General features: G+C 44.3%; 1 protein-coding gene across 4 annotated transcripts in view; it reads right to left on the bottom strand.

The window, feature by feature from the left end:
* The window catches only part of LOC125716616 (ephrin type-B receptor 3-like), a 46954-nt gene extending 44444 nt beyond the window's left edge, over positions 1-2510 (bottom strand). For 2 of the 4 annotated variants that reach the window (XM_048989098.1, XM_048989100.1), the window contains exon 1: positions 2351-2510. In XM_048989098.1, the coding sequence (XP_048845055.1) occupies positions 2351-2423 (73 nt within the window). In that variant the 5' untranslated portion in view covers positions 2424-2510. The remainder of the gene's footprint in view (positions 1-2350) is intronic. The other 2 variants (XM_048989099.1, XM_048989101.1) reach the window with 1 other exon arrangement.
* Between the last annotated feature and the right edge of the window lie 16767 nt (positions 2511-19277).

Genomic DNA, 19277 nt, shown 5'->3' with positions numbered 1-19277 from the left:
CTAACAATTAAAACAATATTAATTTGAAAAGTAACAACATGACCTGCAATTACTCCACTAGAAACTCACGTGCGACTTTGTATTTTCCCTTTCTTTACAAACACCAAATTCTGACAATAAACTGGGAATAGACACACCGAACATCTTTAATGACCGTTTTCAAAATGAAGACAACATAATTCCATTCAATTCATATTTCAACATCTGTTTTGTGCTTCGCCGTATTATTGCCGTAAAATATCACGTACACCTAAAATTTCCATTTAAGAGACCATCGTTTAACAGTCGAAATGTCGATTAAAAAGCTGGTTAAATGAAGCATTTTAAAAAAGATTATTTACCATTATATTTATTGTTTGAATACGATAAGCTTATGGCCAGCAGGACAAATGGGCTCATTGACTGCTTCGCTTGTATAGCTGGGAAGTGGAAACACTCGAAACTACCATCCTCACAAGTACCGGACAATTACGGATCACTAAGTAAACTGTAAAAGTGACGCCTGAATTGCAGTACAGCAATATACCCGAAATATCCATCACCATCTGTATACAATTTAAACTCGGTTCATAATTATTCCGCAATCAAGCCTCGCAACAAAATGTCACATCACCGTTTTATACAGATTTTGTCTTAGAGCTGCAAAAAAAATAAATAAAAATCACTCATCACTAAATAGACGATAGTTCTTTCTGTCTCATAGGCCTTGGTGGGTTTCGCAACAGACATAATGTGGTAATTTTGTTAAACATAATTATAATAGAAAAACGTTATAAATTTCATTTCTTAAAAATGCACGCTTATCGTTATTGTAATTCACATTATTACCGTATTTATATATTCATTCAGGTGGACAGCAGTGACCTCCAGTATCCATTATTGGTCTTTCACCGGCCTTCTCCAGGGACTCGACAACACAGTAAAGCAGGATTATTTGAGAACTTCATAGGACAGACTATAAATCATACATAGATATTCAAACCGTAATGATTCGACCTTTGTGACTTACTCCATTGTTTAAATGATATAATCTAAAGTATATCCTGGCCTACCAACTTGTCGCAATTAGAATAGTGGTTTTGAGTCGTTTTGTGCATATTAAGCAATATCTAGTCCGTGCTGGAGTGACTGAGAGGAAAAGTGTACCCATTCCATGAAACTGGTGCCTTTTTTTACAATTAAAACGCAAAAGAAACCAAACAGGCATATTCTGAACATACAGTAAAATAGTATTTTTTTCTTAAGTAATTAAAAGAATTTACAATGAATTTACACCATATACTTCCTTGCTACATATTCACAAACCGCCAGTTATTCATTTTATTAAAAATGCATCATTTCAAAGTAACTGCTTTGTAACCTAATTATAGTCAGAATAGTAAGTGATTGGTAATTGACGAGGCTTTGATTTAGGTCTGCGGTTTGAAAAAGTTTTGTTACACAAGCAGTGCATTTTCCATTTCCATTAATATCACACCATCTGTAATACACTGGCTTCGTTCATGTGTTTAAATTATTCATTTACACAGTGAGTCTGAATAACACTACGAGCAAAAGAGCACGTTAACGTCGGACTCAGTGTGTGTGTGTGCGTGTGTATATATATATATATATATATATATATATATATATATATATACATATATATATATATAAATAATGCTACCATACATCAATCCGCGGTATTGTCCTGATTAATAAAATATGGAGATCAGGAAAATATTTTTGACAAATAGGGAATTTTACAAATAAGCAACTTTTGGGGTGAGTGACATAAGGGAATACGTATTTACATCGGGTTATCTATACATGTGAGTCGGAGTGAATATAGAGAGCCTGGTTTGATTTGTTACAGAAGAAAGTCCCGGGTCACTAAAAGCGATAAAAGCTGCGATATTTTGGGTCTCTGAAACCTTATGAAAGCAAAGTGTTCTTTGCTGTGGTGCTTCCTAAAGATTCGGCACAACAAGCCGGATTTGTTAAGCAGATGTCTGACTTTATAAAAGAGCGACCGGTGCATCAGTCCGCCCGCCCCGCCGAAGGAGACGCGCTCCGGGTAACTGCGGCTCTCCATTCAGAGATCTTGTTGCGCTAATTTCCTTTGGGGGGCGAGAAGGAAAGAAAGTGTGCACTTATGCAAAGCCGTCCTTCGGCATTTTAATGCGCTATAATCGCCGCATGTATATTACAGTGAACTATCGTTCGGATTTCGGTGGAAGACAAGCTAGGTGTAGCTGCCATCGAGCCGCAGTCCTAGACGTTTTAGAGGATCTGATCACCCCTTTCAGTCCCCCGGATCCAGACAGATGAAGGGGGGAAAAGCAGAGGAAAAAATGAAGATCAAACTGACCACAGCGAACACAGCATGTGCCCACGATACAGCCCGTTTTCAGCTCAGCGTCGGTCCGGATTGCGCATAACATCGATCGGCACGATGATCGGCAAGCAGGTAGCGACTATGAGCTGCTAATTAAAAAGCACATTAAAAGTCAGGCTACGAGGCGGACCGCGATCTCTTACCTTCAACGGCTATAACCGCAGGCAGCATGAAGCCGCACGCAAACAGCACATAATCCATTGTCATAAACCAGGGACTTCGGACATGAAAAAAAATACGTTCCAGTGGAGAATCTTGGTTAATTCCCGAGAATTGTGATCTTGGCGCAGTCGGGTACACTTGCTTCAGAACCCCCACACCCAGAGAAACCCCTTTCCAAAGAAAAAAATACAGCCACAAAATGAGCACCCGACGCGGACAAGCTTCCCGATCTGAGGAGCTTAAAGCATCAGATCGCAACTGAACCAAAGTGCTACAACGCGTTTACTTCTCATCTGTCCATTCAACTACGGGGCAAGTTGCCCCCTTTTTTCTCCGCTACAGCACCGGTCAAAATCACTGATGCATTTAAGCAGGTCTTGGAATAGAAGCTGTTTTTCACTGAGCTTAGGGAGGTAACTCCAGGAGTCTGTAGGTTTATGTCTTTGTGCTATTTTCTTGCTGTATTGACACCATAGTCCAGTCATGCATATATACCACCATGCATCTGTGCAAATACTTGGAAAATATCGCAGATCGCCGTAGCGCAAAGGCTGTAATTCCCTGAGCGAATTATAGGTGTAGCCTAGTGCTGTTGTTCGCCCGCTCCGTCTGCGTATAGGAATGAAGATTGGGAAAGAGAATGAGAGAGGATTTCGGGGGGTGAGGAGGAGGGGTTATGCTTAAGGGAGCTGCCATTCCTCCTTCTCTAATAGTCACACCTCCACGACTCGCTCTGAATGCAATGGTACGACCATATAGATCTGCCGCTTTGCCTGCTATGAGAGTGCTGGCTCGCAGATGTCCGATTACAGCGGGGAAACAGCGCCCCCTTCGGGATGTTTGATTTCAATGGAAAATATGGCTGCGGTACATCATCTCGTTTACCATGTTAATACAATATTAAGCAGTTCACTGATTGTTTCGTTTCTAACATATATGTACTCCGTATCATGCGAAGTGAAAGCCTTGTAAGGAAAACTGTGCGTGTACGTGCAAAAATAAAGATCGTAGAGAATTGCCCTCTGTCAAGAATGTAAACTAATATTAACCAGGACTACAAGTTATGTATATTTCAGTTACTTTCTACGGGAGCCACATTAAAATGATGATAACAACAACAGCAGCAACAACAATAATTTTAATTGTTATAATAATAACAGCTGCTTATTATTTCAATTGAAGAATAATTGTTTTGTCGAATTTATAACTATTTGTACTACTATATTATTATTATTATTATTATTATTATTATTATTATTATTATTAGTATTAGTATTAGTATTATTATAAGGCTTTACTTTTCCCTCAGTCATCTCTTCCCAACAATCTTTATTTAGAATTTGTTACAAAGACATGTTATTCAAATAGCGTGTCACTGATATAAATACGGCAGCTTTGTTTGCTTTTACTTGCCGCTCTAAAAATTAAAAGGGCACCAACTATCAGTCACAGAAAACTAGGAAATACAAATTCCGGCAGGCCGATCGGTAAATGTCAGGCTTTGGTCGAAAGTTTCAGTAGCTATATATTTTACTGTATCTGAGATATGAATCATTATGTTTCATTCTGATTACAGCTCTCGAAGGAGCTGAGGAGCTAACTGTGTAGCTAGGTTATGTATTCGTGTGTCACTTAATCGGGAACAGAGGCATGTGTGAGGTCGGGCTCCTTATAGATTCAAAATTTTTATCGATGGGTCTTTCTTAGGCCATGAGAGGAAAAAAAGAAGGATTCGGGGAAGCCCTAAAGCGGAATGTCTGCTGAAATAGAGGAGAATTAAAGTGGCTTGTTAAACCATAAATGGCACTTAGGCAGAAGCCAGCACTCGCAGGTCCGACGGCACGACTGGAAACGTCAACAAAACAGGACTCTGCGATCTGCTGGTTATTTTCCAGAATTAAAAAGAAGGCAAGAAGCCTTTTAAGATGATACTTTCATGAGAGACGGAGAGGGACACATATTAACATGTGTGTGCATGGCGTAGGAGTGCCCTGACTAGCACATAGGATACTCCCACACCTGGCGTGCATTAGGAACCGGGTAAGTAAAGTGGCCAGCCTTTTATTGCCATGTGGAAAGTTCTGGAATCCCTCCCCCACATCTCTTATCCGCCGCCTCCTCAGCTACCTAATAGCGGCACAAAGTGGTGCAGGCTTAGCCGAATGGCCTTGGGGCTGAAGGCTTGAGGGGGGCTGAAGAAAACCCGGAGACGCAGCTCCCCCCCCCCCCCCCCCCAGCCGCCCCGGCCTCTGTTCATCATGCTCAGCCCCGCAGCGTGCAGTGAGATCTGTAAATCCTCTGCCTTTTCGTTCACTCTGACCCCCAGCCTTTGAGGAAGCAGACAGGTATTGTTGGCCATTTCAGGTTGATGTATGGTCACACTAAAATAAAAGGGGAGGGGGCTCTAAATACTTCTGCCGTAGTAATACTCAACAAAAAAGGCAGAATGGTGACATCATGTTGAAAAGATATATTATGGTGCTTTGGGTGGTTCCTCTCCTTTGGAGGAAATAATGTTTGCTTGTTTTTCCTTTTCTTTTATATCCTTTTCTTTTTCGCTGCACTAATTCCTTCCGCATTATGACCACACCGCAGGTATCGACTGTGGGAAGCAGAACCCAGACACCAGTACTTCTCCAGTTTGTGAGCACTGGGGTATTTTTTTAAGGGAGTGTTCCAGAGCTGCCTATCGGAATTAAGGCAGCGATATTCCGGTTTGATGTTGCATCAGGACGTGGAGATCCGAACCCGGAGCAGCCTCTGGGAAGCAGATGGCCTCCACGCCAGCCAATTACAGACCTCATATATATTACCGAGGTTTTATTACACAAAAGACGGTTCAAGGAAAGGCGACCTAAAATGTAAGGAAGAAGGTAGAGTGTCTCCATGCCAATGAATCTTCATCAGAGTCAAGTTTAAGCGTTTTTTTTCTCCCCGCATTCTCTTTCCTACAGTCAATGAATCTTCCCCGCAGAACACCCCCCCCCCCACCCCACCCCGGACACCTGGGGTGTAGACATCGCATGAGGAACGTAGTCTTCAGCGCTACAAATTATTGTTGTCGGGTTCAAAGGACTCCCGCGAGCCGACAGTTTTAGCGTCGGTCAAAACGCGAAGGGCTGAGGGGGCCACACTCCTCCTCTGCTACCGCAGAACAGCCGTAACGCGAAGATTAGTACGGCGGCACGGAATCAATTCACTTTCCTGATGTTCACTGGGAGCGGTGGAGTGTCGTTTCATTCAGTACTTTCCAGTTGAAAAATATTACCTGCATTTCTCCATCTGAGGACTTCATACATAAATCCAGGGGATAGCAGTATCTGAGAAAGCTTTTTGCGTTGTCAGTAAGAGGAAAAAGGATGATACCTAATCAGCTTTTACCCAATTGCTGAAAAATCCAGTCTTTGTTTCTGCACTGCAAGTTCCAGTGTAAAACAAGTCAAGGGAAGAGCCGTTTGTCTCGAGAAATCTGGTCAGCAGGAACCTAAATCCTGCTTAGCCAAACGCCAAACACTAAGTTTAATTATCAGGAGCCTTCTAATGCAAAGTATAGACATCGGTGTTTACTTAGGACCAGGTGCTAGTCCTTGAGTGGACTGGCAAGAAGTGATCGGTTCTGCTTTTGCCATTTTTAATTAAATTTATTGGAAACAAAACAAGACCTTAAACCTTTACATGTCTGGCTTTGGCCTGTTGGCTGAGTGTCATTCTCTATGTAATTTTTCTGCAGAAAAACCCCACAGTATTGCATACTCTCTTTCCAATTACTGCTCTCAACTTATACCAGAGGAAAAAATTATTTTAAGTAGGACAGCCTGTGTGGTCCTTAATGCCCTTGTTTTGGCATCCCACAAAATTTATAGACATGCTCTATTTTTCCCTTAATGTCGCCTCATCATTTAGCTGCGCTGCTGATTTTTCCGAAGCCCTCCACACCTCGCGTTTTTCGCAGTTTCTGCGGAGAAGCATCTAGCTGCAATTTACCCTGAATGTGCAGAGGATAATCGCCGTTCGACTGCTCACCGTCTATCTGTCGCATAATAAAAATATCCCCTCTGATTCACGCTGAAGAAGGGGGAGCTTTGCGCTGTACACGAGTGCATCTGTATGGCGTGTTATATAATCTCATTATATGTACTTTGCTGTCTTAAAATGGCTGACACTGGCCAACGTGAGTTCTTATCCAGTGAATTTGGCAAAACAACAGTGATTCATCTCTGTGCAGTGTATTGACGACACGTGAAACTGATTTGAGGGCCGGACTTTGAATGCGTGCATATTTCAGGAGTGGGATCAGTCGGCAAGGCAGGGCAGGAATGTTTCCCGCCGCTGAGTGCCATGTTTCCTGGCTCTGGGTTCAACATGCATGGGACACTCGTCCCTCAGCAGCCATTAGCTACTTCCTGTACCACACTCAGAGCTAAATGATCCCGACACAACCGTTGTCACACAGGAGCGGGAACAAATGTGTCTCTTTCTCTCTCCTCGTTGGTGCCGACACGTTCCGGAACTCTTTATCAATGACTTGAGAAAGAGGTGGGGATTTGGTAGCAGAGCACTGCTGGTGTTGGGGGCTCTTTGGGTGGTGGTGTGGGGGGGGGGGCAGGGGGTGTCACTTTGGGGATTCACGCTCGTTCCAAACAAACTGTCGATGCGCCATCGAGTCCCTGATCAAACGACTCCCCCCCCCGGGAGCCCCTGCCGAGATTCGGGGCGTCAAGGACTTCAGCTGCAAACTCTTCAAAAGCGCATGGCGGCCCGGGGAGTCGGGGATGCTGGGAAGCGGGGGCTCACCCGCAAAACCGGCAATTTGCATCGCAACTAAATGCGGCGGCTGTGGTGTTGCGACACAGATAGCGTGTGCTCATTTACCTTGCAGATTGTAGTTTGTTCCTTTTCTGTTACTGTCTCTCTCGACCACCCACCCATCCCCAAACCCCAACCCCACACAGAGGCACAGATCAAAACACACAGGCATCCACAATGCACCTCTCCTCTCCCATCTGTACAATATTCCCTGGGGTATTGTTAGGGTACGGAGGCTTCTGGTCGGCACACTGCACTGATCCGCATTGCCAAGGTCACTGCCTCCTCTTCCTGTCTTTCATTTCATTATATCCTCATGAATTTCCTTCTGCAGACTCTGTGCTGCAGGCAAAGGTTCTCCAAATTAAAAAGTATGCAAATGCGAATTTAAATTTGATGTAGCAAACAAGGTCCGGATTGTGTACGTAAGCGGTATGAAAGGCAATGCCTGGAGGACGCACGTGTCTGCGGGTGAAGGCGAACGCCACCCGTTGCGTCTCCATGCCGTGGTCCTCGGTGTTACAGGCTGTCTGGATCGCAAAGGCAGCTCCTGAGGGGTTTCTGCGGTTCGAGAGAGCAGAGGGACCCACCAGGCCGGGAGTGTATGTCCTCAGCCACAAGCGTCCGCTTTATTGTGACCCAATTCCAAACACGTCCCGAACCCGACAGCGCAGGAAGAGGCGTGGAGATGAATCGCGTTCCTTGACTGCAGGCAAAATGCAAGAGCGGCTCCCCCACCCCGATCAATCCGCCAGGAGTCGGTCTGGGCTGCAGTGAATCTGACACGCTAGACTCCATCGGGTCAGATTGTCCTCATCAAGGTTCTAGCGTTGCCTGGACGGGGGTTGAGATTTCAACGAATGACTGCCGGCTTTTTCGTATTTGTTGTGAAGGGAGCTGATGTCTGAGCCAGTAGGTTGGGATGCTGTATCTGTGATCAGGAGGTTGCTGGTTCAAAGTCCTAGGTTAGCAAAGCGATTTCACTGATGGGTCCTTGCCAAAGGGTCCTACCTCACACTTTCTTGAGTATCCGTCTGACTGATATTTAAAACAAATTGTAAGTAGTTTTGGGTAAAAGCATCTGTTTAATTAATGGCACTGATGCAAACTGGGTCATGTGATCTCCCCCAACCTAATAAAAATAATGACATTTTATTGATCCCTGTGGGGAAATTCTCGTTTCGTCTACCCCATCGCTCCATGACACAGACACGCATGTGGGTGAGAGCCAGTCGGCCACAAAGGGCAGCTGGGGGTTAAGGCCCTTGCTCGAGGGCCCAGAGAGGTGGCTATTCCACCAAAGCCAGGCTCAAACCAGCAACCTTCCGATCACAGGCATAGAGGCATAGCCCACTGAGCCACACAAAAGAGTCGGGCACCACCCTGATAATAGTCCGGCTCCAATTTACTTACTAAGCAAATACTGGCTTGAATGTGATCATGTCTGAAGTCAGTGTTAGTTTAGTCTAATGGAGTTTTAGTCACAGGGCCAATCAAACTAAAAAAAACAAGACCTGGATTCAGTGGAAACATTTAAGATGCTAGTGTGGTGGCAGCTGGTGCGTCACCTCGACAAGCTGCTGACTACATTTGATTCATCCTGTAAATCAAAGGTTGAACAGCCTTAGGTCGTAATGAATTATGGGTATTGTGGTCGAGACTCCCGCTCGGCAGAATCGCTTGCCTTTTACTCATTTAAAGTTGTTTAACTCCGTTCGCTTAATGTACTTTAGTGTTTTTTTCTTTCTTTCTTTCTTTTTTCGGAGAATTACCGGCTGCATTTGGAAAAAGACCCGCCCTTTCATGTCACAGCTGGGGCCTTGAGCTCATTCCGTCTTATCTCAGGTGAACGCTCAGATTCTGTTTCAGACGTAGAACGTCGCTTAGATCCCGGTTGCTCAGAAATAAACCAAAGTGTCCTGGAAACACTATTGGCAAACAGTAAACCTGATCGACAGGACACCAAACCCTAAACCGCCAGTTCTTACAATGAATTTGCGTCCATAATCAAGTCTAAACCACAGATTATTAGGTACATCGCCGCCCAGTTGGAAAAAAAAGCGAAACAATCTAGCCCTCTTTTCCAAGTCTCCTCCCTGGAGATCAAGCTTCCCTGAATGATACCATACTTAAACAAACAAAGGGTGGCATATGTATTTTAACTTAAACAATACATTGCTTATTTTTCTGCTTATTTTTACATTAGATTACCATATGCGCCCTGCTCTGAAGTTGGACACATAAACAGTCTCTTACTTGCATTTTTAGGGTCCTTATTATTTCCATACAACTACAGAACAGCTGGGTGTAATTTGAACAACGAGCCACCAGATTCGATATGCCCTCGCGTTGCCTGTCGACGGTGTGCATTTCCATCCGAGGCATCTTGTGCCAATATCCATTTGTTTGGTAAAGCAAATATTCAAAAATGCTTATATATATCAGTATGAAATGCAAATTATGATTCTGATTGCCAGCGGGGACAGCAAGGCATCCAAGGATCAAAGGTTCTACGGTCCTGGAGAGAAGGCAGGCCCTATTGGGATATTTAGGTAAGATTAAGCTACATGCTCAACCTGAATTAGTTCTACAAATATGATTTGAAGCATTTAAGATAAAGAAAGTCAGTTTTGGCTAGTTTGGAAAGTGTCCTGTACTGCCTGGGATCGGCTCTTGGTTGACTGTGTCATCGAGTGTTTGGGGCAGCAGGTTAGGATCGGAAAGTCGCTGGTTCAGATCCTAGTGATGGCTGAGTTGGACCTTTGAATATGGTCCTTAACCCCCAGTCGCTCCATTTGTTGTTTTGGATAGAAATATCTTCTAAGGAAAATAAGGTCTCGACCAGCTCCTGTAGCTCAGCCTAAAGGCTGTGGGTTCAAATCCCAGGAAATGGGCCTGAATTGTAACCTTTGCCTGCTAGAAGATGGATGGATTGGAGTAAGGTCTACCTGTAAATGCACCAACTTCATTGTGCTTCCTAATGGCGCGTTTGCAATTGAGTTCACACCCGTGGGCTGTGTTTTTATCCCCTAACCAGTGACAAACTGGGGAAGCGACAAAGTATGAGATTTCACGGTCGAACCCGCTCAGGGGGTGGGGCAGGGGGGCGGCACAACGACTTTGCGGGAATGAAGTGGAACGAGAGCCAAAGCGGAGATAATTAGCTTAGGAGGATCTGGGAGACGGGGAGTGGCCAATGTGGGCGGTGGCCCCCGGGCGCCAATCTTCCGAGTTGAAGGGCGCCCGCTCCGAGGGTAGAAGGGAGCACCCTGCTCGGCTCTCCCAAATGAGGAAGCCAAATTGAATTTTACACACCCCAGACTCTGACTCCTGCCCTGCCCTGATTGAATTTGCCCTTCCCCGTATTCGGGGGCGGAGGGGGAGCGGTCGGGGTGGGCCTCACCTTTCCTCATCCGGTGGGACCTTTTTGTCCTTGCCCTCCCCCAAGTCCACCGAGTCTCTTCCTCATTGGACGAAAGGCGCTCATTTACATACCATAATGCTACCCTTGGGAGAATTTTGACCTCATCATTCTTCCAAAAGTGGGTAACGGACTCACTACTTAATTCTTAGTTCCAGACTCCCCCCTCCCTCCAGTCCTGTTACTCTTATTTTATATTTATTTGTTATTTGCATGAAGGCCCCGTGCATCTGAAGGTGTCTCTACACTGTCAACCAACGTGATTCAGGCCGGAATTAGGGAATCTAACATGTGACTTGACCCAGGACACACTGTGAGCTTCACGTTGGGTTTATAGGTACCACCGTGGTTACACACCCTCCATGGCTGCGGGTTCGAGTTCCGCTTTCAGATCTGCGTGTGTGCATCCCTGTCCTTCCCTCTTGCAATCCAGTGGCGTGCCGTTATCAGAACTGCCGACTGTAAATCGCCCATATCGCGCGAGTGTCTTTGTGAGCTCTCGTCGGTGATTGACTGGTTTCGCCCGCACTGTGCTTCCTGGGATTAAGCTCCAGACTCACCATGACCCTGCACTGGGTAAGCGGTTATGGAAGATGGATGGATGGGTAGATAAGTGTGAGTCACACATTTGAGCCGCAGCGGGGCACTGCATCAAAAGCGAGGCACAAAGACCCAAAGTGTATAAGCCTTTCCTGGGTACTTAAGCATCCAGGTGGCGAAGGACCATTATGGGGGCTCTTGAGCCATCCAATCGGAAAACACCCAGCTTTTATTTGCAATCAGTTGCCACACAGAAATCCGAACAGCACGGCATGTATTAAAGACAAATGCTGACGCAAATATCGGTTGCACTGATTTTAGAATTCCATCTTTTTTGATAGGTAGGCTTCTCCCTCGAGGAAACTCACGCTGCCAAAACAATGCATGTTTTTCTCTGTTAGAACAATCTGGTTATAGCCTAAAATAAGGCGATTTTCCTCTGCCTCATTGGAAATAAAATCATATTCCATCCACGGAGTGAACCCAAATTGAACTTTTCAGATTTATTTAAGGAACTGTGACAGATTAGAATTGGTCGGGAAAGTAAGACAGATTTGCAAAACAATGAAAACTAGCGATGCAGAATGAATCGTCCTTTCTCAAAGGAGCAGTCCTCGCGGTCAAAGACATCCTTTTGGTGCCGTCGACCGATGCATGTGCTGACCACTGAAAGAAGTGCTCTTTACCTCTTTTTTCTTACTACATAGTTTTTTTTTGGATGGGTTTTTATTAATTTCTAGTGCATTCAGAGGAATTCAATTCAGCCCTGAAAATGGATTTAGGGCTGGCGTTACAGAAGCAGCAGTGAGTAGACGGGAACACTCAGTGTGATTTGCTGAATTTCAACTTATCGACTTTCGAGCTTAAAGATCCAACACCCATATTACCCTCTGCGCAGGGCCTGCTTGAGTCTGGTCAGAAACGAGAGCTTTTAATTAAACAGAGTTTACATTCATTCATCTGTCGCTTTTATCCAAAGCAGCTTACATCAGAGGCAAGGGTTACAATTTATGTGCGTTCTCAAGGATTTGAACCCATGACCTTTGCAATGCTCTACTTGTTGAGTTAAGGGAACATCCAGTTAGATACTATTAAATATGCTACAGTGCTCGTGATTGGCCAAATGTTACCAGGAAACGGTTATTGTTCTGCGATGAACAGTCAGTGTAGGTACTACATTGCGTACAGTGGCCTGGCTTCTGCGTTGGAAGTTTATATGACACTTTTGCCACTGCGGTAAGGCTGAATGATTCCCATAAAGTTGTTTTATGGTGATAATAGAGGGAATGTCTTCCTGGGGCCCTGCTAAGCAGCTCCACAACTTTCTGGTGGTCTGTGTTAGCAACAACGTGGGAATCGGGTGGTGGTAAGGTCAGTAGGCGTTCATCAAGCCCACCCCGCCCCCCCCCCGCCGACACGCATCCCCACCCCAAGTCGCCTCACATATGGAGGGGAGAGTGATCTATACCGTATACTTTTACTGATGCTCTGACCTTTCCAGAAACGCAGCAGTCGCCCATTAAAAGGTCTTTAGGATTTCCTGCTCTCCCTCTAACTAATTTAATAAAAAAGGAGTTTCCAAATGGGCCGTGGTATGAAAACCTTGTTAAAGGAAGAAGGGAAAAGCTCCGTCTGTCATAAAAAAATAAATTAAAGAAGTCTTGGGCACTCGAGTTTGCATCTGGTGCAACATATTGGCCGTGTAACTAAGAAAGGCTATTAACCCCCCGCTAGAGGAAAGTGCGAAAAGTCTGTAGCGGGTGGTGTGGTTAATTTAACCTTATGGAGCCGCGGTCGCGACGAGCACATGGTGGCGAATTCTGACTTCCACATCGTACAGGACGAGGAAAAGAACATTCACAGTGAAGATCTGTAGGAACTTTGAAGCATGTGCATGAACCGAAATAAAGTTCTAAAGAAGATCGGGCGAATCAGTTCTCAGATTTGGTGATATTGCACATGGAGGCTGTATCCAAATGGGGGGGGGGGGGAGGGGGGGGGAGTTATTCTGTTTCCACAGCTAATTCTCAGCTTTGTTTTTGGGGGCAAAAAAATAATGTTTGTCCAACCTGTACTGAGATTCCTGATCGTGAAGCTGGGCCACACAAAGGGACGCTGTTTACCATCCAGTGCACTGGTACGGGCTAGCAGGCCTCTTCTTTATGGGGCACGCAGGGCGTCTGGTGCCCTGAAAGGGCATCATGGGAAATCGCTCCTGAATTACAAGGTAGGGCGGGGCCAGTTATAGAAGGATCTGGATCCTGGTCTGGCTCCTGTCTGCTTCAGCTCAGCGGCAGGGCACCAGTAGTGCGTGTTACCCATAAAAGCTGAGCTCGTGAATGTGTGCACAAAACAATCTCCTTAATGATGACATAATCTCTCAGCATGAGAATACTGACAAAGCACCCCCCCCCCCCCCCCCCGCACCCCCCACAGCTGTAATCTGCTCATTTAGCTTAGCTGTCTGACCTTAACCTTCCCGTCATGCGTACAACGCCTCGACATCAATAGTTACCCCAGTCCGTAAACTTGCTACTGGCCGAGCAGGAACCGCGGATGACCGAAACGAGCTGAAATGTCACTGACGGTGGCCATTTCAGGCATCGCAGGTGGCATGAGGTTTGATGCTTGTTGTTCTGTGTTGCTGAAATTCAGGGTTGATGTTTATCCACATTTAGAAGCAATTCAGGGAAATGTTCTGAGAACGGTGTGGAATGTGTATGGAGGGTGATTTTGTGGACATTTTGAACTTTGATTGTATCCATTTCTTCCACAAAATTATTCCCCCTTGGGCTACTGGCCGATCCAGTGTATATTTTTTATTTATGCTGTACGTGTGTGTGTGTCTGTGTGTTCAGGCGTGAGTGTGCATATACACATTAGCCAGTTGCATACTTTTAGCTAAACGCCCCACACATCCCTCTGCATACAAACGCTAGATACGATTTTGTTTAGCCGCCGTGTGAAACCTTCTGGCTTCCTGCTGGTACCACTCGCTATCTTATTGCTCTCTAACGCAACACGCTATTCCCATTCATGCATTATTCAGTAAGCGTTCGCTCATTGAGATGACACAGGAACACATTCGTCACTGACGCAAGCCGGACACGCATGGCCTCGCTCAACTCAAAGTAACCACACCTTGAGTTTGACTCAGTGTTGCATATAGAGGGCTTCCGCATCACCTTAGCTGCCACACATTGGGCTTGTAAGTGTTTTTCCACCAATACACCATAGATCACGCTGAACGTGTTCCTTTTGATATTTTAGAAGAAAGAAAATAGTACATAACCCCGGACACGATTTCCACATGTATTTTCTCTTGCAAAGTCGCCCACTAAAAGCAATTTACAGTCACCAGAACTTAGAAAAAAGCCCAAAGGAAATATCATGCACTAGCTACGGAACCGAAAGGCTTTCAGCACTGAAAGAAAAATCAAACGCGTTCTGTTATGATCCTGATTGAGGCACTTTCTGGATCATTCCAACAATTAAAACATCATTCAGATATAGGGATGACGGTTGATCGTAGTGTTGCGTGTCTCTCTATGTTGTTTGGTCTCCTTTGTTGTGATTTGTTCAGCGTTTTAAGCATTTATGATATTCAGAGTTAATTGTACATTGTTTCCTTGGACTGCACCATATGTGAATGCCCGAATGTGGCATGCGAGGGGACACTTTACCAGTAAACATCTTTGGATGCTCACAGCTTCTGCTTGATTGCCGTAAGTGTTAAATAGCTATGAATTTTATGTACATGCTTTCTTACAAAGTGGACTCTTTTGAAACCGTAAAATTTATTTTTGAGTCTCGGTATCCAGCAGATTGTAAAATGTCCTCTTGACCTTGAACAACTTCAGTCAATCAATTGCAACAAGTTTCCACCATATGTCGGCCATACACATTATACGTATGAGTGACAATGATTCAGTTCAGTTATTTTTTGACATATTTTCAGTCATAATAGTAGGTAAAGCTGTGCAAGTGGTTGTAGAGCAATTATATGACATGATAGCTAAGTAGACAGACTTAAACATATGTCTAAGCGCTATCTATATCATGTTTGTATACTTTTCCAGAAAAGCGATCTCCGCAAATGGCAGTACTTGATTTAATCACACATTCCAGATCAATCATTAGCATAAATACTGTCCACTGGAAGCAATTATCCTAATTATGGTTGGTATGAAAATGAATTCATCCACTCTGATCTCACATGGCTTGTTATTTTACAAGGTTCCTAGTGTCAGGTCACCTTTTCTGTGGGATACACTTGGGAACCAAAGTATAAGGCAAAAAAAAATGTGTATACTTTCACCTTATTTTAAAAGGAAAGCAAGATAATTACATCACCAGGGTGGGTGACAGTCACATTCTCAGTGTCACTCTTTTCAGGAAATTCGCTTTCATACTTATGTGCACACCTACATTTCACACGGGAGCCGAAGGCTGACCTTTGTCAGGCACGTCAAAATCAATGTCACCTACAGAGAAATAGTTCAGAGAGCAGAAATGTTTCTGCAGTTTCGAACATGCCAATCAGCGACGCCGGGTGCAGATCATGGCAGAAATCCATCTCCATTGCTCTGTGATGAAATCTTAACAGAAGCTCTGTCTGTGTGTAAAGCTTTCAGATAGGGGAACAAGGAACGTGTTTATATTAATTGTGCTGGGCAGTCTGCTTCTCCCTTACCTCAGAATTCCATCCATTCGTTTTCGGGAAAATGCTTGTTATATTCTGTGTTGAAGGGGAGGTCTGGAGCCTATGGGCACAATACAGCAAACAACAGAGGATGGGGCGCACCCGGAGGAAAGCCCAGACCAGCATGAGGAGGACATGCAAATTCCAGACACATGGAACTCAGATCGCAGAGGTGTGAGGTGACAGCGCTAACCACTGCGCCACCCTGCCACGCCTTGGTATCACGCTTTGTAAGTTCATCACTCATCTTTTTCTTGCCCTCCCCTTTTCCGCCCATTCTTCAGTCTCCCTTCCATTCTACCCCTCTATGCCAGATTTCATTCCATTCCATTTGCTGCCCTTCCAACTGCCTGAGAAAAAAAAAATTCTTCATAAGTGACAGTACTAAGCTTATCTTACACTTCCCGCACTCTTTCCCTCATGGCGGACTTCCTATCATTTTCCAATCAGCAATCTTCCAATCGGCTATGAAATAAGTACTGGTGGCTAACCTGCTTTTACGGCAGAGCAGACTGCAAACACTCATTACAGGAGGAAGGAAGGGACCCGCTTTGTTAGAGCCTCTTGAGAAAAAAGCCAAATAACAGTCGAGGAATTGGAAATGGAAATTGTGCAACTATCATTGTTTTAGTAATTTCCTCATATGTTTCGTATGACTTTTTTTGTGCTGCTTTATACTGACTCTGCAGGAAATCGTGCTAAATAGCACGCAGAACATTCCACTGGCCAGTTCATTAAATGCTCGAGATTGCTGCAAATGACCAAGCACGAAATCACGCTAGTTTGAAAAATAAAGCACCTGGTCCTTTTTTTTTTTTTGGTTGGGGAGTCGAGCTTCAGGCTCCTTCCTTTCATGAGTCAAAGCGGTAAATGGAGGGACAGTCATTCATGTGGTGGGAAAAGGAAGGAGAGGGTACACACATTTCACGCCGTCCTGTGGCCTTGGCGCTAAACGCCTCACACAGGACGCTGGGGCGTCCAGCTGCTCGATCAGCCCTCACTTTTAAGGTCACATTTACGCTCAGACTAATGGAGTCCCAGTGTTATTTAGCTGCTCTCATAAACCTCAAACTGCATACATTTAATTTTCTAGCATAATGCTAACACACCAACATAAATGACATACTCTGCCAGTCAAAAGTTTTGTACATGAGATTTTTACATTTGCATGTTGCTCAGTTAACATTTACTAAAAATACACTCAATATTTTCCGGTAACAAATAAATTTACAATACGTTCACCATTTCAGTACTTTTATGAGCAAGAAAATGTCATATCTTTCATTTATCAAAGTAACCTCTTCTAGCAGTTATAACAGCAGAGAAAATTTGGGGCATTCTTTGTACAAGGTACATTACATACTGCTCTCTTTCATAGGAAGAGACAGTTAACTAGTGGATTTAAAGTTAAAGGACGGCCTACAATTTGAGCACACAGTCAGTTAGCAGGATGTCAGACACACTGTTACATGCCCTTTCCATGTTCTAAAGGAATCTTCTTTTATCTGACATATTTTTATTTATAATTGTTCACTTTACAATGTTTAACAAGAATAAAAAAATCTGCAGTTTATGAAATAACTGGAAAAGTGGTAAAAACCTGTGGGGTGCAAATACTGACGGGTAGTGAATAATTGATATAGTTATTTTAACTACAGTAATTATCTGTTTCTGCAGTGGTGTAGTTTCAGTCAAACGTTTAAAATATAGGTATATAATAATAATAATAATTATTAGTATTATAATGATATATATATATATATATATATATATATATATACACACACACACACACACACATACATATAAAATCTACATTATCAATCTCTTGAGAGGCTACAGAAAGAGTGCTTGGTCCTTGTGCACAAGTCAGCGGACAGGTTCTTGTGTACCAGAATATTTAGCTCCGACTTCATTATTTGCTCACTGCTACCATAGACTTTCTGCTACTTGATGCACTGGGACTTAAAATGAAGCACTGAGAACAACGATGAGTCCTTTATGTGAGCAAGGAGCAGCCGCTAGCTTGCTGCTATCTGACAGCCTCCCCCTTGGCGTTCAGAGAGGCAGAGGCAAAGGGGAGCTTAGGGATTTCTGGGAATTTCCAGCTAGGTGTGAGGACAAATGGAGTGCGCAGGGGTGTCGCATCCGGCGGGGACGGCAACAATGTGGGAGTTCAGTGGGCCCTGACAGGCTTAAGTGCTGGGAGGAAATTGAACTGGACTCAAACTCGACCGCATTCTGGAGTGAAAGGTGGCCGCTCTGTCAGGACCGAATCACGGCGCGTCGTAATTCCGGAATGCCCTTCCACAGGCTTTAGATCTTTTTAAAGCTACGTAATTCAAAGATAGCATTTCGAATCGTGCAGCACAAACTGTCCGGGAAAAAGGCACAAATGAAAGAAATTAACCCTCTAAACAACTTCCCTTATTCAAATATTTCCTAACATGTGGAAACTTTATTATGGCATATACATTTTTTTTTTTGGACACAATTTTTTTCCCGCGGCTCAGCCTCAGTTATCTGTGCAATAATGAGTGATAACAGGAATAGAAGTAGAATCGTTACTTTGATGTGAGGAGATGACGTCTGTTTACCTATAACGAGTCTTGCTGAGTGAGCCCCCTTGAACCATTGCAAAAGTAACACCTTGGGAATGGGGATTGGGCGTTAGTGTTGGGGGAGGGCATGCAACCAACATCAAGGCCCCAAAGGCACAAATGTTGACACCGTTGACTTGTTTGCGGTAGCTGCTAATGGCACTATTGTTTTCCTACGCTCTCCATTTGTCTGTCTTATCTTATAATGTTGCTAAACGACTGGCGCTACCTGGGTCCTCTGGGACGGCAAAGCATAAGTTCAGCAGAGACGGAAGAAAATAAGTGGGAAGCAACCAACAGTGGTGGCAACTTCAGCCTAAACAAAATCTTTATTTCTGAAAGACAGGCAGCCTCTCAGGTGACTGGGGGTGAAAGATAAAGACGGAACTAAGAGGAATATTCTGGGCTTCGGCAGCTCGAGTTGAGCCAGCGGAGGAGTTTGATCTCGGTCCCGAGTCGTGTTGTACGGGGCATTTATGTAGTTCTCTTATATAAACATGTCTTGAAAGTTAGTTTTTAAAAAGTGCTTTTGCAGACTCGTTTTTGGAAAACCGCTAAGGTGGAACAAGGGGGCTGAACATTAACCTTATAATGCAGAGCGTTCCAGAGCAAAATAATAAACAGTGAATCCTGCACTGAATCTCTTCAGCTCCGGCATCAAAACAAAAG

This window comes from Brienomyrus brachyistius, chromosome 21 (assembly GCF_023856365.1).
Source record: "Brienomyrus brachyistius isolate T26 chromosome 21, BBRACH_0.4, whole genome shotgun sequence".
NCBI lineage: Eukaryota > Metazoa > Chordata > Actinopteri > Osteoglossiformes > Mormyridae > Brienomyrus > Brienomyrus brachyistius.
The sequence above is the reverse complement of the archived record's forward strand: the minus strand, read 5'-3'. Positions and strand labels throughout refer to the sequence as shown.